General features: G+C 60.8%; 2 protein-coding genes across 3 annotated transcripts; both read right to left on the bottom strand.

The window, feature by feature from the left end:
• Window positions 1–2,652: 2,652 nt before the first annotated feature.
• ENSA (endosulfine alpha) lies at window positions 2,653–15,713 on the bottom strand. 2 transcript variants are annotated; one of them, XM_086478259.1, is made up of 3 exons: window positions 15,657–15,713; window positions 12,525–12,650; window positions 2,653–4,869 (listed from the first exon to the last, which is right to left on the bottom strand). In XM_086478259.1, exons 1-3 carry the CDS (start codon window positions 15,711–15,713, stop codon window positions 4,699–4,701), a joined length of 354 nt encoding a protein of 117 aa, XP_086334385.1. In that variant the 3' UTR covers window positions 2,653–4,698. The 2 variants fall into 2 exon arrangements, with proteins under 2 accessions (XP_086334385.1, XP_086334386.1); XM_086478260.1 differs by lacking the exon at window positions 15,657–15,713 and adding an exon at window positions 15,462–15,510.
• Window positions 15,714–16,671: 958 nt separating this feature from the next.
• Window positions 16,672–23,152, bottom strand: GOLPH3L (golgi phosphoprotein 3 like). Its single transcript, XM_086478258.1, has 4 exons — window positions 22,849–23,152; window positions 18,662–18,793; window positions 18,360–18,474; window positions 16,672–17,861 (listed from the first exon to the last, which is right to left on the bottom strand). Exons 1-4 carry the CDS (start codon window positions 23,029–23,031, stop codon window positions 17,434–17,436), a joined length of 858 nt encoding a protein of 285 aa, XP_086334384.1. The 5' UTR covers window positions 23,032–23,152; the 3' UTR covers window positions 16,672–17,433.
• Window positions 23,153–24,274: the final 1,122 nt, after the last annotated feature.

The following is a 24,274-nucleotide window of genomic DNA, read 5'->3' as shown; positions in this document are numbered from 1 at the left end:
GCGCAGCTCAACCCGCTCCAGCCTCAGGCCTTTTTGTGCCCAACCAGACGCAAGACACTGGAAACTGGGGGTTGGGGCCCCCAGAAATCACACCCCCCCCCCCCCCCCCATTACCTCCTCTGAAGGCAGGAAAGGGTTTCCCTGTGGCCCTCGTGGCGCACAGGCGGCAGCCCAGGCCGGCGACGCCAGGGGTGCGTGCTGACACCCCTCTGTGTCACCGCTCTGTCCAAAGGCCACCGGAACATCCTGTGGCAGCGGAGCCCCGGCCCCCACCTGGGAAGGTGACATCAGCCCCGCATCACCCGGCCAAGGCGCCACGGCGTCACCCAACTGAGGCGTGACGAGAGCGAGACAGTGGCCAGGGGTCACAGCGGGGGTGTCTGGTTTCCCCTCCTGGGGCAGGCAGGCGGCTCGCTGCTGAACCCCTCTGCGACAGGGACCCGGGAAACTCCCGGCGATCCTGGTGCCTTGGAATGTGGGGGGTGGGGGGGAACCCCAGATGTGGGGAGGGAATGCCAGCACAGCTCCTCAAACGGGTCCTTCTGCTCCAGGCAGGCAGCAAGGACGCAGGGACCTGCCACCGTGAAGGAGCCCCTCTCTGGTGAGGATTTTTGGGGACAGAAACTGCAGCAACCCCAAGTCTCTGTCACCGTCCTGAGCATCACCACGTACTGGCAGGAACAGCAAAGGAGGAAGCTGTGGGGAGGGCAGGGTACAGCCCCATCCCAAGTGCCCCGAGTTGCTCTTTGTCCCAGATCTTGCAAGAATCTGGGACGTGCATCCACCGCAGGTGACCCTTCACACCCTCTCCCAGCTGCCACCCCTACAAACCAGGGTCAGAGCATGACTGGGTTGCACTGCGGTTCAGCAAGACGAAAGCTGGCCCCCTCAAAATCCTTCCCCTGGCCCCAAGGAATGTGTCCTTGTCAGGAAGCGAATTCTTGGCACCCGGAGCAATAACAGAGGCGAGCTCGGCTTGCTCCGGCAGCTTGGGGCAGCGCCCGGCACATATTTTCCCAGCAGTGCCAAGCTTTAGAGCACAAACAAACACCGGCACATACTTGGCACCGGGCTGGAACAGCGCGTCCCTGTGCAAACACCCAGCCCTGGCCCCCGCCGTGGGGTGGGCTCGAGGGGCTATGAAATGGCCGGGGAGGGGGGGGGGTGGGGAAAGACAGCACAGAGGCTTCAGGCAGCCCCAGCGAGGGTCAGTGGGTTGGTGTGAACAGCAGCCCACCCCGGTGACACCATCGGCTGGGCTGACATGGGAAGGCGATGTGTGACGTCACGGCCGAAAACCCCAGAGTTAACGCTGCCAGGATGGCTGCCAGTGGGGACAGAGGGAGCCGCAGTGGGGCGTTGTGGGGAGACGTCACTGTGGGGCAGCCCTGACCCCCGGGGAGGGCGCCAGGACCCCCTGCCCCACGGCACGGAGGTGGGGCAGGGATTTGCTTTGAAGGCAGGAGGATAAAAACCACCTCCCGCTGGGCTCCCCCCCGAGTCTCCCTGTGAGCCAAGGTGGCTGCTAAGCCCCGCTTGGCCTCTGGCCCCTGTGGCTGCACGACGGGATGGACCCCATGCCCCCCCCAGCCCCCCCCCCCCCCCCACACCTGATGCACCCCCCACCAGGGGACAGCCCACAGCCCCCCTGCCAGGGCTTGGCCCCCTGCGCAGCCCGTAGCCCTGCTGCTGGGGGACAGCCCCAGGCAACCTGACAGGCCACTGCGGGGGGGGGGGGCAGCTCTCCCTACAGCTGGGGATGAAGCCCCCCTGCACCCCATGGCTTTATTTCGGGGGGGTAGCCCCCCACACGCTCCACAGCCCCCCCAGAGCCCACAGAGGAGGGTGCCACACTGCTCACCTCCCCGGGAGGGGAGGTGTTGCACAGCAGTGGCCAAAATGAGCCCTGGAGGAGGAGGGGGAGGAAGAAAGGGCAGGGACTTCAAGCAATTTTGCGGAGGCCCGTTGGGGTCTCTCCACATGCCCTCTCCCACTCGGTGCCCACCCCTGGGGTGCAGGAGCAGGGCCACACCTGCCTTCCCCGCCTCAACGAAACCCCAAGCCTCTGTGCCCTCTGTCCCACCGGAGCTGCACTTTGATGGCCTTGCTCGAGCTGCACAAGTCCCTCAGACACCCCGATAGTTGGTGCTCAGGGTGTCCTTCCTCCCGCTGGCTCACACCAACAGCCCTGGGGGCATCACGCCCCCCCACCACAACCAGCCTCATCCTTGTGGGCACACTTGATGAGGAGCAGAGGAGGAGAACGCGAATGCCTCCGAGATCCAGGGCGGTTCCCACGGCACCCCCTCCTGGGCGAGGCGGGCAGGGGGGCACACAGCATCATCATCACCCCCTCGCTGCCTGCCTGGCTCCGGGGGTGGAATGGAAATAACCCCGCTCCCATGGCTGCTCCCCTTGGATGGAACCTTCTCATCCTGTGTCGTCACCATCGCTTCCCCCTCCTGCGCAAGCACGCCCGGCATTTCCGGAAAACGGGGGAAAGACGTGGTTGGAGACCTGTCCCCTCCCTCTGCCCTCCCGCAGCACAGGGGCAGCCCCCACGCTGCAACGCCCCGTTGCATTCTTCACTGTATTTCCTCTTTTTTTAAAAAAAAACAAAAGCAAGCGTAGCACTCTAGCAGAGAGGAGAGATGAACATGTAAAAAAATTATATATTTTTTTATATATATGATTCATATCTATTTACAACATGGCTGGGACAGACTCTAGCAGAACATCCAAGGAGGTTGCACAGCCACTGCCAGCGCTGCCCCGGCCAGGTCACACAGGGTCTGGAAAGGTGACGGAGACCGAAGCACGGAGCAGTGGTTACAAGTGGGCAGCCCCCACCCCCACTACGCTCCTCGCTCACAGCACGAAGAGACAACCGTCCCCTGCGGCCACCGGGCCAGCGAGAGAGCCCCTCGCTCCCGGGGCCCCGACGAGCAGGGCTGGGGCTGGCTCCTTCCGAACCACCTGAAGGTGGACGCAAGCGTTCGAGCACGTCCTTGGCAAAACCACTCTGCTGGGAAGCGCCGGCGCGCTCCCCGCCCCAGGCAGCAGCAGGAAAGCGCAAAGAGTGAACCAGGTTCTCGGGAAAACCCGAGTCAGGCAGCCAAGGACGCACTCTCTGCCTGCCCGCCCCGGTTTCTCCTGCTCTGATGGGAATCCCTAAAATAAGAATAATAACGATGTCAAATCCACTCCCTTTTGCCCACATGCCGTCAAAACTGGGCCTAAACTGGGTAGGTTTAGCACTGCCCTGGCCCAGGCAACGCCGAGACCTGCTGCTGCTCAGGACGGAGGCTGCTGCGTCTCTGCTGCAACGAGGAGCAGGCAGCAGACGCAGAGAGTGTGCACGTCCTTCTGCAGGTTGCAGCCATCACACCGACCTTTTGGGGGGTTTTGTTTTGCTTTTTTTTTAGGCCTGGAACAAAGAAAAGGCAAAAAGAAACAAAAAAACAACAGGAGAAAGAAAGAAATCCAAGCTTGGGGTGCCTAACACGGTCAACACGGGTTTGCCTCTATGCTCTTCTCTTCCTACTCTCCACACTGTCTCCGGTGATTTTTTCCCTTCCAGGTGGTTATTCCCAGTCCTGCCTCTCTCCCTCCAGAGCTCAGCTCCAACAGCTCACATCCACCTCACCGGCTGCTGCCGGCCTCCGCTCTGCAAGCGTCAAAGCCTGGGCGTCAGGCAGGGGCTGCAGGTGTCAGGCAGGGGCTGCAGGCAGCAGGCAGGGCTCGTCCTGCCGGGCCACGCTCTCCTGCGTCCCCAGCGCCCTGCTGCTGGTGGGACTGGGCTCACCACCTTTGGCCCGGCAGCCGGGAGAGGAGCCACCTCTCACCCCCCCCACGGCAGATGGCCTCGTTGGCCAGAACCGACCAGGGAGAGAGAAACGGCCCCCAAAGCCCTGGGGCAGCAGCGAGCCTCACGCCGTGCCCCTCCGTCACAGCCACACGCGGGGTGCAGCTGCAGTGGGGCTCGACCCCCGAAACAGCAAATGCCTCGTCGCGGCTCCAGGCCACGGGGACCGTTTCAAACACCGCCTGGCCCCTCTCCCGCAGCCCGTGGACGCGCCGTCCCCTCCTGTGAGCGCCGCTGCTCTGGGCAAGCAGGGGACAGAGCCCAGGCAGCTCAGCCCAGCAACACAGCCACCTCATTTTTTGTGTATCAGCTAATTTCTTCACTTCAAAGCTCTAATGCACACACCTAACTAAACATCCAGAGCACGTATCACACCTTTTGCCCAGCCGGTTCTTCCTCTGCAGACACCCAACACCTGAAGGGCATTCCCACGCCACAGCTCTGAGCTCTCCCCCTCCTACCCGGTGCCAAGCAAAGAGCAAGCAGCTCCTCTGAGCGCTTTCCTGCTTCTCCCGAGGCCGCTTGACTCTCCCAGCGAGGAGGCAGCACTCCAGTGGCTCTGCAAGCCAGGAGGGCTTCGAACCGCATGAAAATTAAGGCAGCAAACCGACTCGCTAAAAGGAACGTCCCGCTCAAACCTGCCTGTGCGTCCCGGGCTACTGACACCTCTCGCTCCCCTTCTCGGTTTTGGTGTGTGTTTGCTGTAAATACTCAAATAACTATGTGGATTCTGGTGCTCCCATCCCTATGGTACAGTGAAGTTCAATCCATTTAGCCAAAAGAAAAAAAAAAAAAAAAGAAAATAGGAAAAAAACCCAGCCTGTGAGCACGGGCTACCCTGCCAGCTTGCTGGTTACAAGCGAGGATTTTCTCTGCGGGAGGTCCTGCGGCGTCGGGATGTGGTCTCCTGTCACCAGGTTCTTGTCTGGCCCCGCACTTGGCAACTGCTTGTTCTTCATCTTTGCCTTGGCCATGTTGTAGTCACCAGAATCGAAGTATTTTTGCTGGAAGAAGGAGAGGAGTTTGGGTTACTTTGATTTGCGAGAGCGTGGAGACACAGCAGAGATATGGGGGAGGCCAATAACACTGCGGGTTGGGAACTGGTGCAGGTAGGATCCAGGAGGGGGAAGAAGCCTCCCTCAAAGCCTGAGGTGCCCCTGCAGAACCGCTTCATGGCTCTGCAGAATGAAGAGGGAAAAAAGGATGAAATAAAACGCCTCAGAGCTGGGGAAGGCAGCTAGATCAGCTCCCCGGATTACAACAAGTGCCACCAAGAAAAGGGACAGGTAATAGCAGTGGGAGACCCTCTTTTGAGGGGTACTGAGGCACCCATTTGCCGACCCGACCCGCTGTCCAGAGAGGTTTGCTGCTTACCAGGGGCTAGCATTAGGGATGTCACAGAGAGACCACCAGACCTGGCACATCCCACGGACTGCTAGCCATCGCTGCTGTTTCACATGGGCACCAGTGACGCAGCCAGAAGCAATCTCCAGAGCATCAAGAGGGATTACAGAGCCCCAGGCGAGGCAGTGAAGGACTTGGGGCCCAGGTAATCTTTCCATCAATCCTCCCACTCAAAGGTAAGAGCCGACAGGATCAGGAAAATCAACAAACGGCAGAAGGAGTGGTGCCACAGGCAGGGCTTCGGCTGCTTGGACCACGGGACTCCCTGTGAGAAACCTGGTCTCCTGGGGGCTGGTGGGGTACATCTCTCAGAGAAGGGGGAGAACATCTTTGGACAAAGGCTAGCCAACCCAGAGGAGCTGGAGGTGTGTGCACGTCTACAAGGCTGTGATGTTACAGGCGTCACTGAGACGTGGTGGGGCAGCTCCTATGACCGGGGTGGAGGAACAGACGGGAACAGGCTCTTCAGGGCAGGGGAGAAGAGGAGGGGGTGTCACCCTTTATGTCGAGGACCAGCTGGAGGCCGTGGAGCTTGGCCTGGGGATGGGTGAGGAGCTGACCGAGAGCTTACGGGGCAGGGTTAGAGGAAAGGCAGAGGAAGATGGTATCATAGTGGGGGTCTGCTACAGGCCACCCGACCAGGATGACCGACTGGACGAGGCCCTCTGTAGACAGACAGGAGGAGCTGCATGTTCACAAGCCCTGGTCCTCATGGGGGACCTCAATCACCCGGGTATCTGTTGGAAGGAAGGCACAGCAGGGCCCAAGCAAACCAGGAGGTTCCTGGAATGCATTGACGACAATTTCCTTCTCCAGGTGGTAGAGAAACCAGTGGGAAAGGGTGCCGTGCTGGGCCTTGTTCTCACCAGCAAGGAGGGGCTGGTGGCTAATATGAAACTCAAGGGAAGCCTTGGCTGCGGTGATCGTGAAATATAGAATTCAGGATCCTCAGGGCAACAAGGAGGATGTGCAGCAAGGTCACTCCTCTGGGCTTCAAGAGAGCAGACTCTGACCTCTCAGGGATCTGCTTGGTGGAGTGCCACGAGATGAAGCCTTGAAGGGGAGAGGGGCCCAAGAAAGCTGGTCCATATTCAAGGACCACCTCCTCTGAGTCCAGGAGCAACGCCTTCCAAAAGAGAGGAAGACAGGCAAGACCACCAGGAGGCCGGCGTGGATGAACAGGGAACTCCTGGACACACTTGAAGACAAAAAGAGAAGTTACAGAAAGTGGCAGAAAGGACAGGTAGACTGGGAAGGATACAAAGAAGTTGTCCGAGCAGGTATCAGGTAAGGAAAGCTAAAGCCCAGACAGAATAAATTTGGCCAGGGACAACAGGGGTAACAAGAAAAAGTGCTACGGGTATGTCAGTGATAAAAGGAGACTAGGGAAGCTGTGAGCCCTCTCCGGAAGGAAACAGGAGAACCGGTCACGAGGGACATGGAGAAGGCTGAGGTTCTCCATGACTCCTTTGCCTCAGTCTTCACCGGCAAGGGCTCCAGCTGCACTGTCCAAGGTGCAGAAGCCAAAGGCGGGGACTGGAGAAGGAAGATTCACCCACTGTAGGTGAAGAGCAGGTTCGTGACTATCTGAGGAAGCTGAAGGTGTACAGGTCCATGGGACCTGATGAGATCCATCCACGGGTCCTGAGGGAACTGGCAGACCAAGTTGCCAGGCCACTTCCCATCATATTTGTGAAGTCAAGGCAGTCTGGTGAAGTGCTCACTGAGAGGAAAAGGGGAAACATCAGCCCCATTTTCAAAAACGGAAAAAAGGAAGACCCGGGCAACTACAGGCCAGTCAGTCTCACCTTGTGCCTGGCAAATCATGGAGCAGATCCTCCTGAAGGCTCTGCTATGGCACATGGAAAACATGGAGGTGGTTGGTGGCAACCAACATCTGGTGGCCTTTTGTGATGGAGTTACAGCATCAATTGACGAGAAGAGCAAATGATGTTGTCTGTCTGGACTTGGGCAAAGCCTTCGACACTGTCCTGCAGGACATCCTGGTCTCCGAATTGGAAAGACATGGATTTGACGGATGGAGCACTCGGTGGCCAAGAAATTGGCTGGAAGGTCACACTCAAAAGAGTTGCGCTCAATGGCTCGATGTCGGAGGGGAGAGCAGTGACAAGCGGTGTTCCTCAGGGACCGGTGCTCGTTAACATCTTTGCCAGCGACACGGACGGTGGCATCGAGTGCCCCCTCGGCAGGTTTGCCGATGACACCAAGCTGTGTGGTGAGGTCGACACGCTGCAGGGAAGGGATGTCCTGTGAAGGACAGTCTGATTTTTCTTGCCTTAAACAACCTGTTTTGCAGATTTTATGTACGTGTCTTGAACAAACCTGTTTTACAGTGCAAGTGTCATCTCCCAGCCCTGACCCCGGCCTGCTTTGCAGGGCAGCCTGCCCCAGGGAGGGAACGAGCCCTGCCAAGGTGGAGCAGTGCTCCCTCCTCGGAGATAGGAGGGTGGAGCGGTGTTCTCCTTCAGAAACTGTAGTTGGGGCGATCGATAAAAGGGACTTCAGTTGGAGCAGTGACCCAACCTCCTCTATCCAAACGGACAAGCCCTGCAGAAGAGGGGTGTTTCTGGACTTGCGCAGGGCCAATCCCTTATCTACAAGTGGACGCTGGACGTGAGGAAGTCCACTGCCTTATCTACAGTGGACAGCACCCCCTTGGAGCCTCCAAGATGTTGTATACTGCGCCTGTGTCCTAATTGGCATGGAAAGCAAGAAGAGGAGGGGATAACGTGAAGAGGACTCATGAATATGAATGGCAAGAGGCAATAAAAGTACCAATAATCAAGACGCAGGAGTGCACCCACCCCCAAAGAACCAAAGACCAGACCGGACCTGTGAGACATCACTGGACCCCAGGAGTGGTGATCTTTCTTTCTCTCTTTATTTCTCTTTTCCACTCTCTTTCTTCTCTCTCCATATTATTAAATTAGGGAAAGCCACACCTTTATCTGATCTGTGAAACAGTACTATTATCTAAACTGTGAAATATTCCTAATAAAGTGTGTTACTGCTGCCAGTCTACTGACCAAAGAGGGTTATGAACTCGCTCCCTTTGCCCGGCAAAGGGTCTCTGCCGTGCAGAGGAAAACCCCTTTTAAAAGGGAGGATACAAAAGATTCACCTACCCCGAAACCCACCGAGTGGGACGGGACATTTTAACTGCTGTCACGGAAAGAGTCCTCTCTCAAAGGGGAAGGGATCCCGAGTCAGGATTCGGGAAAGGAGAACAGAGAATCGGCCGAGCCTGAGTTCTCTGACCCGTGGTCACAGCTTCCTGGGTGCAGCCCCCACGGAACACACGGCCTGCCCGACGCCCCGAGGGCAGAGCTGGGCTGAGGGACGCTGGCGGTCACCTCCGGGTGTCGCGGAGCGGGTAAAGGGTTTGGCTGAGGAAAACAGATCGAAGCCGGGACAAAGGAAAGCGACAGCGTGTGGAGCACTGGGGGCTTCCCTCCTGGCAGCCCAGAAAGATAACTGCATCACCAAATGTGCTGAAAGAGAAACAACTGAGTCCTTACAAAACTTAGTAAAAACAACTACAAGGTGAATTAAACAGGGAGAGAGAAAAGAATTACACCCTGACAAAACACTTGCAAAGTGCATATGAGCGGGAGAAGGAGCTACAGCTCGACCTCCCTGCAGCCCAGGGCGATTTGGAAAGCTCCTCGGGGCAGGGGACCCTGGCAAAGGGAGAAGCTGTGGTTGAGGAAAAAGTATCCCCCCGTTGTCCTTGGGAGGAGATGAGAGAAGCAAATCTCCCTGGATGAGAGCCCTTATTAACACAGAGTGCCAGTTCGATGGAGGGAGTGATTCCCTGGGGACAAGGACCCCTACAGAAACGCCCTGCAGTGCTGCCGAACTGACAAACGTTCGAGAGCCATCGAGCCGCCATCCCCAGGAGTCACCTGCAGTCTGTGTGTGCGGAGCATCAACCGCTGGGGGTGACCCAGTAAATCTGAGTGAGGAAGAGGCCCGAGGGTACTGGGGGCCCGGAGAGTTTCTGAGAATTGAGGGGGACCGAAGAGCCTCGTGGTCAGTTACCCAGAGGGCTGCCTGTTGGGCCGGGGGCACAGACCTCCTCAACCGGGGAGACCCCCTGATGATCCCCACGAGGGGCCCGGGTCAGTTCAAGGAGTCGACACACAGGTCGGCATGTTCACAATTGATTAATTCTAGACTTTTGGACCCTAAAATGTGCTCCCCCGTGCTGTTAAAGGCAGATCCTGACAGAATGACCCCGTTAACATGGGGACTGCCCGACTCACTGCAGGTCTCTGCCTACAACTACAAGACCAACTAAGAGATAAAACGAGGGCGGAAGGCTCGACAGCTGACAGGTTAAATCGACACACGGAAGGGGAGGAGGTATTTGATTCCTGACAAACTTGGGGAGAACGAGTGAATGACCCCGTAGCTTACAGCAGGGAAATGGGGGTTGGTTTGTCAGCACCACCCTCCTGGGCAATGAAGAGATTAGAAAACAAACACCTCTGGGGTAACGACAAAGTGAAATGGGGGTCCTGCTCCGTTTCCTTCAGGAATCAGCTAGGGAGGGAGGGAACAGAGAAGGGATGTCTATGGAAGATTTAAAATTGTTAGGAAGGGTATGGGGGAGGAAAGAAAGACTGAAACCCACCGAGTGGGATGGGACAGATGCCACCCAGAGGGACCAGGACAGGCTGGAGAGGTGGGCCTGTGCAAACCTCATGGAGCTGAACAAGGCCAAGCGTAAGGTCCTGCACCTGGGTCGAGGCAATGCCAAGCCCAGACACAGGCTGGGCGAGGAGCAGATGGAGAGCAGCCCTGCGGAGAAGGACTTGCGCGGGCTGGTGGGTGGCAAGATGAACGTGAGCCAACAGTGGGCACTTGCAGCCCAAAAAGCCAACTGTCTCCTGGGCTGCATCAAGAGAAGTGTGGCCAGCAGGTCGAGGGGGGGGGATTCTGCCCCTCTGCTCTGCCCTCGTGGGACCCCACCTGCAGGGCTGCCTCCAGCTCTGGAGCCCCCAACACAACACAGACACGGAGCTGCTGGAGCAGGTCCAGAGGAGGGCTCCCAAGATGGTCAGAGGGTTGGAACACCTTTCCTATGAGGACAGGCAGAGAGAGTTGGGCTTGTTCAGCCTGGAAAAGAGAAGGCTCTTGGGAGAGCTCAGAGTGCCCTTCCAGTCCCTGAAGGGGCCTACAGGAAGGCTGGGGAGGGATTTTTGACAAGCGCCTGCAGTGACAGGACAAGGGGTGATGGTTGGAAGCTGGGAGAGGGCAGGTTTAGACTAGATACAAGGAAGAAGTTCTTCACCCTGAGGGTGGCGAGACACTGCAACAGGTTCCCTACGGAAGCTGTGGATACTCCATCCCTGTCAGTGTTCCAGACCAGGTTGGATGGAGCCTTGAGCAACCTGGTCTGGTGGGAGGTGTCCCTGCCATGGCGGGGGGGTTGGAACCAGATGATCTTTGAGGTCCCTTCCAACCCAAACCATTTTGTGATTCTGTGACACACATGCCTGGCCACAAATACGATCCTTTAAGGAGCTGCCAGGGATGCTCCAAACCAGGTAACAAAACCATCACACAAGGGGAAAATCCAAGCAAGGGAGCTTGGCCTGACTTAAAAGGCCTTTAGCACCCACCCACAAACCCCAGAGTGACTCGGAGCTGCCCCAGCTGGAAGCAGCTGTGCCCCACGGCAGCTGCCGGTGTGACTCAAGACACCCGGGTGCCCTTTCGCCCTTCACCCCACGTCTGGCTGTTGGTCACCCGCGACCTTTGGCTGCGCGGTGTGGCGCTTGCTGGGTAAAGACCAGGTTTGTCCTGCTCAGCCCTTGCACCACACTCAGCGTAACAGGGATTCAGAGACACCCAGAGCGCTGAGCGCAGGCACGGCCACGTCAGCAGACGCCTCCAGACGCAGGCTCAGCCGCGGTGGCCAAGCTGGCAGACGTTTGCCAATGCAGTTTATTCTGGTTTGGTGAACAGACGAGCTGGTGTGACAGGGGCAGGATTTTCTCCGCAGGGAGCACAGCCTGGCCGGCGCCAAGGCCTTCACTGGCCTGTCCAGGCTCCCAGGAGCTGACATGATGCAGGGAAGCGCCTGCGAAGGCGCGGCCGGAGGACAACCTGTGTTCAAAGGGCGTTTTGCTCCCTTATCGCACCCGTCACCATGGGACTCTGTGCTCCTTCACGCCCTGCGGCGGCGTAAGAAAGGCTGAACACCACGGCAGAGCTGGTGCTGGCGCTGCAGCCAGGGCTTTGGTGGGCACAAGGAGCTCTGAAGCACCCAGTTGTGCCCTGGTGCACCGTCAGGCCCCAGTGAGCCCAGTCACAACGCAAAGCCCTTCCCCGCTTCAGCGCCAAGCCGTTAAACAACGCTCCCTTCCGTGCCTGCTTGAGGAGCTGGTACAGACAGCAACAGCCCCAGTGATCACGTCAACAGTGAGAGTGAGGGCACCTGGTGGCTGCTGGGGCAGAGGGGACAGCTGTCAGCACAGGCTGAAAGGGAAGTGGCAGGACAGAGCCAAACCCTGTGACACGGAGACACCCTGTGTTCAGAGCTGGGGAAGGCACGTGGGCGCCGGCTGCCAGCAGCTCAGGAGGGATTTATGTTTTCTGCAGCAGCCTCTGCGAGGAGCAGCGCCAGCAGTGCCAGCCCAAGCAGGCCACAGATGGCTCTCGGAGAGGGATTTAGTTACGTTTCCAGGGAGCACAGTCAGAGGGTTGGCTTTAGCAACGGCGATACAGCCAGCTGACTCGCTGGCATTCTCAGTGCCCTTCGCACCAGCCCACAACCCAGGTGAAGTGCAGACCAGGCAGAAAAACTCAGGCCCACAGCAGCTCTACGGCCCACGGAACCCCAGGGAGCGCAGCAGCGGGCAGGGGGGGGATTTATGCACTTGTTTCGCCTCTAGAGCCCAGGTTTCAGGCCAGAGCGTGGAGGAGAGGGTGGGATCCACCCCTGGGGGACATAGGCAGAGCAAAACCACCCAGGAGGCGGCACCTTTTGGGTTCTGAGCAGGAACAAGCCCTTGTTGCTTGACCACGGCAGCCCTCACTGCTTTGGGCTTGTGCCCACTGGGTGCCACGTCCAGCGCAGGCACTGAAAGGAGCCTGGCCCATGGGCTTAACAGGCTTTTTGGTCCAGGGAATTTTGGTGTGATTCCCCTGGCCTGGTTGCAGCTTGGCTGCCTGTGCCATTGAGGGAGGAGAGGACACGCACAAGCCACGGCTGAGAAATAAATACCCCTTTCTGCAGTCTCTTCATGAGGAAGTCGGAGCCTCCAGGCTTCTGGCCTAGGTTGGGGTACTTGGCTTTCAGTTTTGCTTCTTCTGCTCTCTCAGGGGTGACAGTTTCCTTCTCCTGGGTGTCCTGAAAAACAGAGGGGGGTGGAAAGCCCTTCAGCACCACAGAAAAACACACACCTGCGATGCTGTAACATAACATTCAGCAGCACGTCCAAACCCCCTGCCGGGCAAGGTGTGGTCCCCTGGAAAATCCAGACACACTCAAAGAATATTATAAACACTTTCCCAGCCAGAAACAACTCTTCCCTCCAGTACCTGTGGAAACAGGCAGAGACCCTCTCCCTGCCTCCTTCCCAGACGGGAGCCCCCGCAGGCGCTTGCGCCAACATTTGGCTTTGCAAACGGGGCTTCAAACGTCACCGCAAACCGCTGCTGGACCAGTGCCTTCCCCAAAAAGTGACACGTCAGAGCAGCACTGACAGACATCGGTCCAGAGCTGCCCAGCACGACGGGCTGCGGCGCTGAGAGGGTTCAGCCTTGCTGCGCCAGAAGAAACCCTTCTGCTCCAAAACCCACTCACTGGGAACGACAACCAGCACAGGCAGCAAAGCAGCATTTTAGCACCTATTTCACAGCCACAGGAGTTTCAGGATATTTTGGGAAGCCTCCCTGCTCGCTTGAAGCCTGGGACCCCTGGGGCCTATTGTGGCAGCAGGTGCCAGGCCCCACTTGTCGCCTGGCCCTTCAGCAGAACCCCCCAGCCCAGCTACCGAAGAAGCATCAGCCAATAACGATGCCCAAAGGGGGGTTCCCAGTGCAGGGCCTGGGATCTGCTCCCCAACCACCAGCCTCTCTCTTCAGGGAGGCGCATGCCCCCCGCTCCAGGGAAGGGCTGCAGGCCGGGGGACAGGTTCAGTCTGGGGTGGGACAGAGTCAGGGTCCCTGCAGGGCCTGGAGAGCCTCACCCACGGCCAGGCCAAGTTCTGGCTGGCCACCAGCCCAGCTCCAGTGGGAACACGTCACCACCAGCCACTTCCACCAGCGGCTACCTTGGGCCAAGCCACTGCGCAAGCACAAGCCGCCGTTTCACAGGATGTCAGCAAGGGGTGTTTTTAATCACCGTTCCCTTTCCAGCAGCATCTCTGCTCCTGCCAGCCCGGCTGCACCGATGGATGCCGTGTGCATCTTCTGTCCGGTGCTGAGGTCCTGCGCTGCTCCCAGCCCACCAGAGACGGCACGCTCCACGCCATACGCATGGCAGAACGCCGCCACCATGAACCTCCACCCCATCGGTGAAGTGGGAAGGCCCTCGGCATCGGACAGGACCAGCAAGCTGGCAGGGTGCAGCTGGCAATCACACGGGGGGGGGGGTGGGGGGTGGGATGGACAACCCGGGCTCCCCAAGGACGAGGCGTTGAAGCTTGGCCTGGTGGCGTGAAGGGGATGTGCTCCTGTGCGTTCAACTGCCGGGACTTCACTTCCCAGGTCTCCAAAAGCAGAGCTGGAGCCCGCGAGCCCCGGGTTGGAAAGCGCCGCCAGCACTGCAAGAGGTTTCCAACGTGATCTTCCACTGGTGCTGAGCCGGGGCAGCAGCTCTGGGCACGGTGGCTGCAGCCCGGGGGCCAGCTCCCCGCAAAGGCTGCGAGAGCACGCCTGCAAAGGCTGCCATGAGAGGGCTCCTCAGCCGTGTCTTGAAAAGACAAAGCAAACCTGAGTTAATGGCAGCTCCTGACAGTCAAAACTGGGACAACTGGAGCTGGGAGCAGCAGCGTGACGCGCAGGCTCAGCACATCCCACTCGCAGCCCCAACCGCGCAGGCTCCTCCACACGCCCCCATTCATGGGGGTCCCCAGGGGATGGAACGGGGGGAGCGAAGGCGGGGGAAGGTGCTGAGAGTCTCGTCACGATCTTCAGCTCCTGCATGCTGCAGGGCTTCGCCCACACACGGCCTGAAGGAGCGCGGATCCTCTTACCCGTCTCCATGACAGCTCCAGGAAGAAGAGCCGCAGCCGTGGCGCGCCACTCAGCCCCGCCACAGAGCCAGGCACCCCGTGAGCCCCAACATCAGACGGGTCGAGGAGGGAGTTTGCCCCCTGCGGCCCTGTCATCACCTCAGCCTGCTCTCCTCCGCTCTCCATCTCCAAATCTCCTTCCTCCCTGCCCGGCCGCAAGCGCCACCGGCTCCCGTCACCCAGTCTCTCCCACAATGCCTGGGGGGCGCCGCTGCACCCCACTGCTCGCCCACCAGGTCTCCTGCAGCACCCAACGCCGCGTCCTTAACACCTGCCAGCGGATCCCGGGGCCGCCCACGGCGGGGCCTCCCATCGCGTCCCTCGACCACGGGAGAGCGCCCACCGCCTCCGCCGCCGCCACCTCCAGGGCTTAAACACCGGGGAAGGGGAAAAAAGCTTCTCCCGCTGCGACGTCCGAGCGAGGCCACGCTGGGTGCAGGGGGGCGGCTGAAGGCGGCCGGCAGCAGCGGCTCTGCCCGCGCCCTGGAGCGGGTGCGGCGGCCCCGAGGGGGCTCAGGCAACCCCCGGGGGCAGCAGCCGCCGCCCAGCCCCGCCGTTCGCCGCCGGCCCGGCTCCCCCGACGCCCGCAGGCAGCTCTGCCCCACCGCGGCGGCCAACAAACCGCAGCCAGCGCTCGCCGCTCCTTCACTCAGCTCCCGCCGTGGTCCAAGGGGGAAACCCGGGGGCGGGGGGTGCGCGCCCCGGCAGGCCGCTGCCCGAAAGGGCCGCCCCCGGCTGCTGGCGGGGCAGCCAGGCCCGGCCCCTCGCTAGCGGGGCGCGACCCCACAGCCCCCCCTCGGCCCAGGCACCCCCAGCACCCACAAGCCCCCTCCCGCCCCGAGCGCCCCCCCAGGACACCCCCATCGCGCCGCCCCCTCCCCCCAGGGCCCCCCACCCCCGGTATCCCACAAGCCCCCACGCACCCCCCACGCCGCCATGGAGACCGAGCTGTCCCTCCAGTCCTGCCGGAAGTCCAACCCTCACCAGCCCTACAGCCAATGAGAGACCAGCACTCATTAGACGGAAAACAGAAACAGCCAATCCGCGCACAAGGCTGTGAAGAGCGACGTGCGGCCAAACCAACGGGATCCGGCCGGGCCCACGCCAGGGTTCCCCACCTGTTTCTCTTGCCCAGTCTCCTCGGCGCGGGCGCCGCTACCGAGCGGGGCTGCCATGGCGGGGGGGGGGGGGGCGGGGAGCCTCCGCGCTCCCTCCGCGCCCCGCGCTTCCTCCGCTCCGTCCGGCCCCGCGCTCTCCTCCAAAATGGCCGCAACCGCCCCCTAACGCCTCAACAGCCTGACAGGCAATCGCGCTGCCCAATGGGCACAGGGAGGTGGCGACGGTGACATCATACCCAACCAACCAGCGCCCGCGGTGGGCGGGGCAGTTTACGGTACCCCTGGAGGGACCACTGACCAATGGGAAGTGAGGCAGCACCGCGTGGGCGGGGCAGAGGGCCGGGCTGCAGCACCCCCGCCCCGCCCAGCGCGGCGCTTTCCCCCGGTAGGAGCTGAGGGGCGTGGCCCCGCCCCCCGGAAAGAGGGGGCGGGTCCTGGCAGCGGAAGCCCCCGTTGCGCTGCCGGGGGTCCCCAAGGCACCGGCTGCTGCCCCGGCCCGGTCCGTGTGCGCCTGCCGCTGCCGGGAGCGACCGCGCCGCAGCGCCGGCCCCGACCGAGGCACGGGGGGGGGGGGGCGGGGGGGACGGGACACGAGACGAGGCACCGCTGCGCGAAGGTTTTGGGGACCCCCGGGCAGCACCCCCATGCACCGGGGATGGGACACCCCACGGTGCGGACGGGTGCCGGGCGGGGACAACCCCGCGGGGAGGCAAACGGCCCCCGGGGTGCTGCCACCCGCAGCCCGAGGTGCCCCCGGGGCTGGGCCGCGCAGGGCGGGGACAGGACTCGCCCCCCCGCCCCGCAGGCACACGGCCGCGGGCGGGCAGGGGGCTGCAGCCGGGACCGCCCGCAAGTCCACGACACGAGTGCCACCGGCACCTCGGGGGACCCAGAGACCCCCTCCCCACACACACACCCCCGCTCGCCCCCGCCCCCTCCAGCGCCAGCCAGCACGGGCGGCCGGAGCCACCGCAGGTACCGCCGAGAGACTGAGACACTCCGGAACCCCTCGAGCTACAGAGAAACGTTTAAATGAACGACAGGAGGGTGAAGGGGTGGAGGAAGGGCAGGGGGGTAAGAACAAGAAAAATAAATCCCCGTTTAACTTTCCCTCTTCCAAGAGTGAGCAGGTGCACAATGGGGGCACAGCCGGGACAGGCCCCCGCGCTCTGCTGAGCTGCTCCTCACAGCGAGACGTGGCAAGGGCTTGGGGCTGCCGCCCACCAGCCAGGGCACAGGGTGGGCCCAGCTGCCGGACACCCCTGAAACGGCCTCTCCCTGCCCATACCCCACCCTGGGAGGGCGTCAGCCTGCTCCGTAAGGGAATCCGTGCTGCCCGGGCAGCTCAAAGGCAAGACCTGGGTGTGGAAGAGGGAGCCGTGGAGGCAGCTGGACAAGCCGGCACGCCAGCTCCACAGCCCCGTTTCTGCCAGGGCTTGGCCCACCGGAGCAGCTCGGTTCCTGCACACAGGGGCGGTGCTGGGCTCTGCCACCTCCCAGCTCTGCACGGGCCTGGGAAGGAAGTCCACAGGCAAGGAGCACGGGAAAGGGAGCAAAGGAGCCACCACCACCTCTCCCCGAAGGCACTGGCCTTTGGAGGAGCGTGCGACCTGCCTGCGCAGGGGGGCTCATCCTGCCACCCCCGCCCATGGGCAGAGCAAATCCCCTGGTCCCACCCACTGCTGCAGGAACACTGTGCCCAAATACCCCTGGCCTCGCATTGAGGGGGTGAGGCTCCCCCACCTGATTTGGGGGGGGGGGGGGTTTCAGGGGCTTTTTAGGACTTATTGAAGGCTGCCAGGACAGCCCAGATCATCTCTGCACCCTTGGCTTTGGCAGCTTCCACCTCAGGGTCCATATCGAGGAGGTCCTTGGTCCTGTTCATTGCCATATCGTACTTGTCATCTGTCAGGCTGGTGAAAACGTTCTCCAGCACGTCTGAGGAGTGGGCCAGCACCAGGAGAGCCAGAGTCCTGCGGTCCATGCGGTGGGGGTCATTCACCCACCGCTCCAGCATGCTCTCCTGGAGCTTCTTCACCAAGCGCTGCTTCTCGGTGGCGTTGCTGACGGGGTGGGTGGTCATGTCGAAGAGCAGGAAGTTTTGCTTCTCTGTGGTGAGGATGCCCTTCTCCACCAGCGCCTTGGCGATGCGCTCCCGCACGTTCCTCAGCTGGTACTGCAGCTTGAAGGGGTTCCAGGTCTCCCCTGCAGGAGAAGAGACCCCGTTCAATGCTGGGGCAGCGACGGCTTTGCCACCCAACCCCAGCACCCAGGCTGCCTCCAGCCCAGGACCATCTGTGCTTGCACAGACACCAGTCCCGGCTGCAGGAACCCTCTTCCTCCCCTTGGCCTGACTCTGACCCACTTGTCCCATCAGTCCAAGCTGGCAAAGCTCCCAGTAGCCACAGGGCGCAGCAGCCTGAGGCAGATCCCTTTAGAAAGCCCCTTCTACGCAGGACCTTGGACCTCAGACTTGGTGAAGACTCAGCATGAAAAAAAAAGAAGCAATGGGGAGCAAGGTCCAAGTCCTCCACAGAATACCCAACAAAAGCTCTGCCCCCACATTCGGCCTTCCCCTGTTCTGCTGTCAGTCCATTCTGCCCATCTCCAGTGAAGCAAGGGGATGGCCAAACCGGGAAGGGGACAGGCAGCAAGGTCAAGCCCCAAGGGAGCTGGGGAGACGAGGTCTTTAACCGGCCCTACCAGTGAGCAGCTCTATCCAGGTCTGCACCGTTTCTGCAGGCTCCGTGGCCTTGATGTGTCGAAGGGTCTCATCCAGCAAGACGTCACCAGTTGGCGCATCCGACTTCAAGAGCACCTGGAAAGACAAAGTGGGAACCCGGCGTAAGGCTGGACGCAGATCCGCTGCTCCCTTCCCCCAAGACCGGAGCCGGCCCCGGCAGGCGGCAATGCTTCGGCAAAGCTCGCTGCCAGCAGGCCCGGCTGGGGCCGATGGAGCCCCGAAGCCTGTCGGGCCCCCAGCCCAGCTCCTGTGGCACCTTCACCTTCCTCTCCAGCAGCCTCTTCTTCCTGATGGAGAGCGGCTCCAGACGGATCCGGCCGCGCAGAGCCAGCTCGATGAGGATGCCGCCCCGCAGGCCTGAAGAGATGCAGTCATTCCAGAAGGAGGTGTAGCCCTGGGAGAGAGGGCATGGACAGAAAGAGGAGAGGAGAGATGGGAAGGGGAGCTCTGCCGAGCCCCCACGCCTCCCGGCCTGCTCAGGCGACTCTCCCAGCTCCCACTAACGGCTCTGCCTCCCAGACCAAAGGGAGAAAAGGTGCTTTTCACCCCACCAGGTGAAAAGCAGCCGGCAGCCCCAACTATCCCCCTCCCTGCCCAAAGCCTCCCTGTAAACATTGAGCAATTCAGGCTGTGCCCTTCCCGCTGCACCCACAACCACCCGGCACACCCCAGCGCTGGCCGGGCAGCTGCGCCCAACCCCGGATTGTAAAAAATCCGAGCAATAATGAGAAAAGCGGGGCCCTTTCCCCTGGTAAGCCCGGCCACAGAAGGGCACTGCTGCTGCGGAGCTGCCACCAGCGACGGGAGCTCTGCTCTGCCCGGCCTCCGCCCCTGCAGTAGACATGGCCGGGGGAAATAGGAGGCAGAATCTGCTCTTTGCCTTGAAGAAAGTCCCTACCAGCTCCAGGCCGGACAGTAATTAGCTGTACAAAGTAATCACTCATCAGGCCCATGAAGAAGTTTCCCCACTACCCACAGCGCCGTCCCACAGGGCACAGGCTGCAGCAAGCCCCAGTTCCCACCACAGGCTTCCCCAGCCCCTCACTCAGCCCACCCTCATCACACCTCCCTCGCTCAAATCTGCCTGGAAGGGAAGAGTTTTCCAGTCAGGGATGAAGGATGGGAAAATACATCCCACCTCTCCCCCAAAGTGGGCACCTTGGGACTGGGGTGCAGCAGTTTGGGTCCCACCTGTGAGGCAGTGCTGGGGCTGCTGCTGACTGGGGCTGCTCGGACTCAGCATGTTCCGCACCTGGCCCCAAGCCCGGTTCCCCAAGCCACGGGACAAGGGTCCTCATCCCGAGAAGCACAAACTCCAAAATCATTAAGGCATTTGGCAAAGCAACAAAAGGGTGCGGAAGTCTGGAAAATATGACCCACAAGGAACCAGCAACTGAACTGGGGTTTCCAGTCCGGGGAAGAGAAGACAGAGGAAGAGTAGGCTAAGGAGGGGCTAGACACATCAAAGAGAGCAGCAAAAAGGAAGGGAATGGTCAGTTCCCACTTCCACTGTGCATGGGACAGAGTCCTGGGATAAAATTGTAGCCAGAGAGACGGCTAGAGAGCCAGAGCTGGCACCAGGAAGAAATAACCACCCAGACAGGAAAGCCCAGGAACGGTTTGCCCCTGGATGGAGAGGGCAGGGAAGGGAAGTCTCTGTCCCTTGAGGTTTAAGAACATTCAACCGATGCTTCTCAAGAGAGAGCTGACCCGGTCTCAAGCAAGAGGACGGCCTAGGAGACCTCTCTGTTCTCTTCTTCCACTTGTCTTTTATCCCCCGGTTAGAACAAAGCCCGGTTGTTCCGACCCGGTGACTGCTGCGTCGTGGCAGTCCCTGGATCTCAGGGCAAGGGGACCGCAGGCAGGGCTGTGGGGAGAGGCTCGTCCCGGCAGGCAGCGAGGCAGGTGCCGGGGGTTGAGGCGGGCCCAAGGGAAGGGGGAGCCAAGCAGGATGCTCAGTCACCCCCTGCTTATTTGCAGGAGGACACCAAGACACCAGAAACACCACGGCCCCTTCGTAATTCCCTTTTCATTGCGTCTTTTTTCCTCTGGAGGGAGGGGGGGGGGGGGGGGGGGGGGGCGGGGAGGGGGAGAGAAAGGGCAGGTCCAAAAGCTACCAGGAGACTGCGGACAAAACCACCTAATGAGCCCTTTCCTAAAGAAAAAAAGGCTGAGAACGTGCAGCCCTCCTGGGTGGAAGTTTTTACAGTCCCTACGGGGAAACTCTTGTCCCCAGCACGTCTGTTTATAAAGTACATCTGGACACCGGGTCGCCCAGCTTGCGTAGCACAGAGCATCATAAAAGAAATGAAAATCTGTATTTGCTTTCTCCACTTCCTTGTGAGGAAAGACAAAGCAACCTTTCATCCCCGCGCTGCCGATCTGCGTCCCTGGGAGACGCACTGGTTTTTGCACGCACCCTTTAGGAACGAGTTCTCCACAAAAGGGTGTGGAGGTGACTGAAAGTTTCAGTTCACTGGGCTGCAAGGCAGTAACCCTTAGCAAATCTTAAGGCGTCTGAAATCAAACAAATTGAAAGCTCCTGGGTTACTTTTAGCTTCCGGAATCAGACTGGTTACAAGCGCCAGGCTGGTGTGCAGCCAGTTTCTCCGGGATGGACAGACCGGTACTTAAAATAATGAAATTGCACTGTGAGCTCATTGAATTTGGCTAAAATTCTTCTTTTTTTTTTTTTTCCCAATAATCAAACTATGAGCAAAAAAACAGCGCTGGGAAAACCCAATGCCTGGGAGCCCAGCTCACCGCCAGGCTACTGCTGCCTCTGGTCTGGCTTTTGAGATGGAGGAACACGGAAGGACAGGATGGGGGGGGGCACAGGAGGGAAGTGTGACAAGGTTGTTTTTGTATCTCTTGTGCTCTCCTAGCTTCCTGGTGGCTGAAGGACCATTCCCAGGAATGCATTAACCAAGCCGAGCACGCCAACCACAGCCCAGGAAGAAAGCAGACCATGCTGTGCTCCTAAGCTGCTCTCAAATATTTGCTCCAAAATTATTTGTATGATGTTCTCTTTATGGCCCTGCTCTCCTGTTAGTTCCTATTCGGTTCAGCAAGTCCTAGATCTCATCTGGGCTCGTTAAACAGGACAGCTATAAGTCTCTGTCACCCACAACCCGCAGCTCTCCCCTGCTGGATCTGCGAGTGTGGTCCACGTCAGAAGCCATGGCCTGAGCAGGTCTACGTGAGAGCAAGGCACCAGCTCAGGCTAATTCAGCAGTAGCTGAGCCCTATGGAAAAAAAGAAATAATCAGGCACCTCGCAAGGGCTTAATTTGAACCCAGAGAAACAGCTGAAGAGAAGGTGGCCCATCTACCACAGCTCTGAGAACCACAGTGTGTCCTTGGCTCAGGGTGGGAGCCAGGCTCACAGGAAGAGTGCTCCTGGAGCTGAAAAACCTGTGTTTAAGGCTCTCCTCTGACATTATCATCCCAAGAAGCACCTTGAGCAACTGGTTACCTTCCCCTGGCCTCGATTTCCCCATCTGCTTGACAGGAATAGCAGCATCAGATTCCCCCAAAGAGATTAAGGTGATGCATGCAGTAAAGACCACAAGGCACACCACCACGGCAGATAAGAGCCAAGCAGCTCCGAAAACGCAATGCAAGAACAATTTTCCCTTTCCCACATCTCATTCTAGGCAGAGTTGAGAAACAAGTTCCTACTGGCTGATAAGCACAGACCAATTCAGTCTGACCAGCCGAGAACAATCCCCTGAAAATAACCAGCTGTGAAGTTTGTCCACTGCTGCCAAGGAAAGCCGTTAAACCAGCCCATGGAGGTGAGACACCCAGCCCCATCCAGCCCCACTCCCCTCAAGCCCGGAGCTGCACGACGCCATTCCTGCCTGGCTAAGGAAATTACCAGCCTGAAAACAGAGACGTTTTCACTGCTGTCTTCAGACCCATTCTGCACCTGCTTTCCATTCCCAGTCCAGCTGCCGTCTCTTGCCCTGCCCTCTGCTCTCAAAACCTGCCCCTGCTCTTTTTCACATCAATTTTTAACAAAGCAGAAACAGCACTCGGAGTGTCCCTGTGCTCCAGCTGATGGTTTCAGATAGGAAAGTGCACTTGGGCTAGGGACAGGACACTCACCATCTGATGCACAGGGTGAGGCTTCTTTTACCCCACGTCTTTGACCCCGGCCAAGAACAACCCCCCCCTCTGCTCTGCAAACGGCAGCCGCACACTACCATAAGGCACCCCTCGCCTCCCGCCACTGTTCGCAGTCCCGGGGCAGAGCTGGTGGGACAGCACTCGCAGGCAGCCTCCACCGCTCAGCCTGAGCCACAGCCGAAGGTGGTTTGCGCGAAGCAGGCTGGCTTTGTCGAAGAGGGCTCGGAGGAACTTGTACGATCCTTTCTGCCGCTCACCGAGAGCCTCACCTCCAGGGACACCAAGGCGGTGCTGGCACCGCCGGAGGCGCCTGCCTTACCTCCTTGTCCTTCAGCCCCAGGAGCAGCACCTCCTCCATGAGCGTGAGGCGGATATCTTTGGAGTCGTCGGGATCGCCGTCATTCAGGTCTCTGTCTGCAGCCGCATCTTCCTCGCTGTCGGGCTTCTTGTCCGAGTTCCTTCCCGCCTCAGCACGCCGTCCTCGGTGCGTCAGCGTCGTCATCTCCCCGTCCGGCTGGGCACACCGAGAGCCGAGGTCTGCCCCGTGCCTAAACACGACGGACTACGGCAGTGCTGGGCCCCACGACCCGAACCCCCGGCCCCGGGAGGCACCTGCAGGGCCGGCGGACGCTCACCCCGTCTACCCGGGAGTTTTCGGCTCACCCTTCCTGGGGCGGCTGCTCCCTGGGGCGGCCGCCTGTTGAGGGGAGATCCGAGCCAAGCCCGGGCCCTTCACCCCGGGGCCCGCCCGCCCCTGCGCTCGCCGCAGGGACGAGGTCCCGCAGCCGGCCAGGACGCGGGGCGCCCGGCACCGGCCTCGGCACGGCCCCTCCGCCCGCCGGTACTCACCTTCCCAGGGCGGCGGGCGAGCTGCGCGTTCAGGTCCCGCTCCCGGGCTGCCGACCCCAGCCGTTCCCCAGGGCCCCGCGCAGCTGCAGCCGCGGGGATCCGCAGCCTCTCCCCTGCGAGACGTGCAAAACCGGCAACCGGAGGGAGCCAGGCCGCGCCTCTCCCCCTCGCCGCACGCAGCTCCAGGGCTGCGGAACAAAACCCGCCTTCCCGCTGCCCCCGATGCGGCCCGGGCCCCGCGGCAGGAAAGGCGGCCTGGCGGGGCGGGGGGCGGGAGCGGCCCGGCGCTTCCTGGGCTCCGCTAACCCCGCCCCGTGCGCGGCGTCGGCCAATGGGAGCCCGCGCGGCCGGGAGCTGCCAATGAGCGCGGGCGGCTGCCGGACCGGCGGGGGCGGGATTTCCCCTCCTCCTGCAGCGGAGGGGGGCGGGAGCGGCCGCGGGGCTGGTCCTGCCCCCGGCCCGCGCGGAGCCGCCGCCGGGCCGGGCCGGGCCGGGGAAGCGAACCGGGGCGCTCCGGGGCAGCCGCTCCGGGCAAGGGCGGCGCTCGCTGCCGAGATCCCGGGACCGGTGCGACGACCGGGGGGAAACGCGCGTCCTCGGCGAGCGCCGGCCCCGCGCGGCGGGTTCCTCCAGCACCGCCCCCCCCGCAGCTGCGTTGGGGGTTTTTGGCCAAACGTGGGGTCGCCGCCCCCGGAGCTGCTGCCCGTCCCCCGCCACGGCCAGGGGCAGCCCCGGGCACCGACGCAGGCAGCCGCGGCCCGCCCGGCAGAGCCCCCGGTGTTACCGGCTCTCCAGCAGATGCCGGTCCCCGCGGGGAAAGAACACACCGGCACTGAACGTCAACAGCGTTTTAATGGAGGAACGGTAAAAAGGCAAAAGTCGAATGCATCAAGGGT

The sequence above is a fragment of the Leptosomus discolor genome, chromosome 26, assembly GCF_034619465.1.
Source record: "Leptosomus discolor isolate bLepDis1 chromosome 26, bLepDis1.hap2, whole genome shotgun sequence".
NCBI lineage: Eukaryota > Metazoa > Chordata > Aves > Leptosomiformes > Leptosomidae > Leptosomus > Leptosomus discolor.
The sequence above is the reverse complement of the archived record's forward strand: the minus strand, read 5'-3'. Positions and strand labels throughout refer to the sequence as shown.

Excerpts from the sequence above, each read along its gene's own strand:
- GOLPH3L (XM_086478258.1), bottom strand. The coding sequence starts at position 23,031 with ATGACGACGCTGACGCACCGAGGACGGCGTGCTGAGGCGGGAAGGAAC. Across the intron at positions 18,794-22,848 it reads TGGGGCTGAAGGACAAGGAG|GGCTACACCTCCTTCTGGAA; the intron begins GTAAGGCAGGCG and ends CCTCTCTCCCAG. Across the intron at positions 18,475-18,661 it reads AGAGGCTGCTGGAGAGGAAG|GTGCTCTTGAAGTCGGATGC; the intron begins GTGAAGGTGCCA and ends TTGTCTTTCCAG.
- ENSA (XM_086478259.1), bottom strand. The coding sequence starts at position 15,713 with ATGGCAGCCCCGCTCGGTAGCGGCGCCCGCGCCGAGGAGACTGGGCAA. Across the intron at positions 12,651-15,656 it reads AGACTGGGCAAGAGAAACAG|GACACCCAGGAGAAGGAAAC; the intron begins GTGGGGAACCCT and ends TCTGTTTTTCAG. Across the intron at positions 4,870-12,524 it reads TGAAGAGACTGCAGAAAGGG|CAAAAATACTTCGATTCTGG; the intron begins GTATTTATTTCT and ends TCCTTCTTCCAG.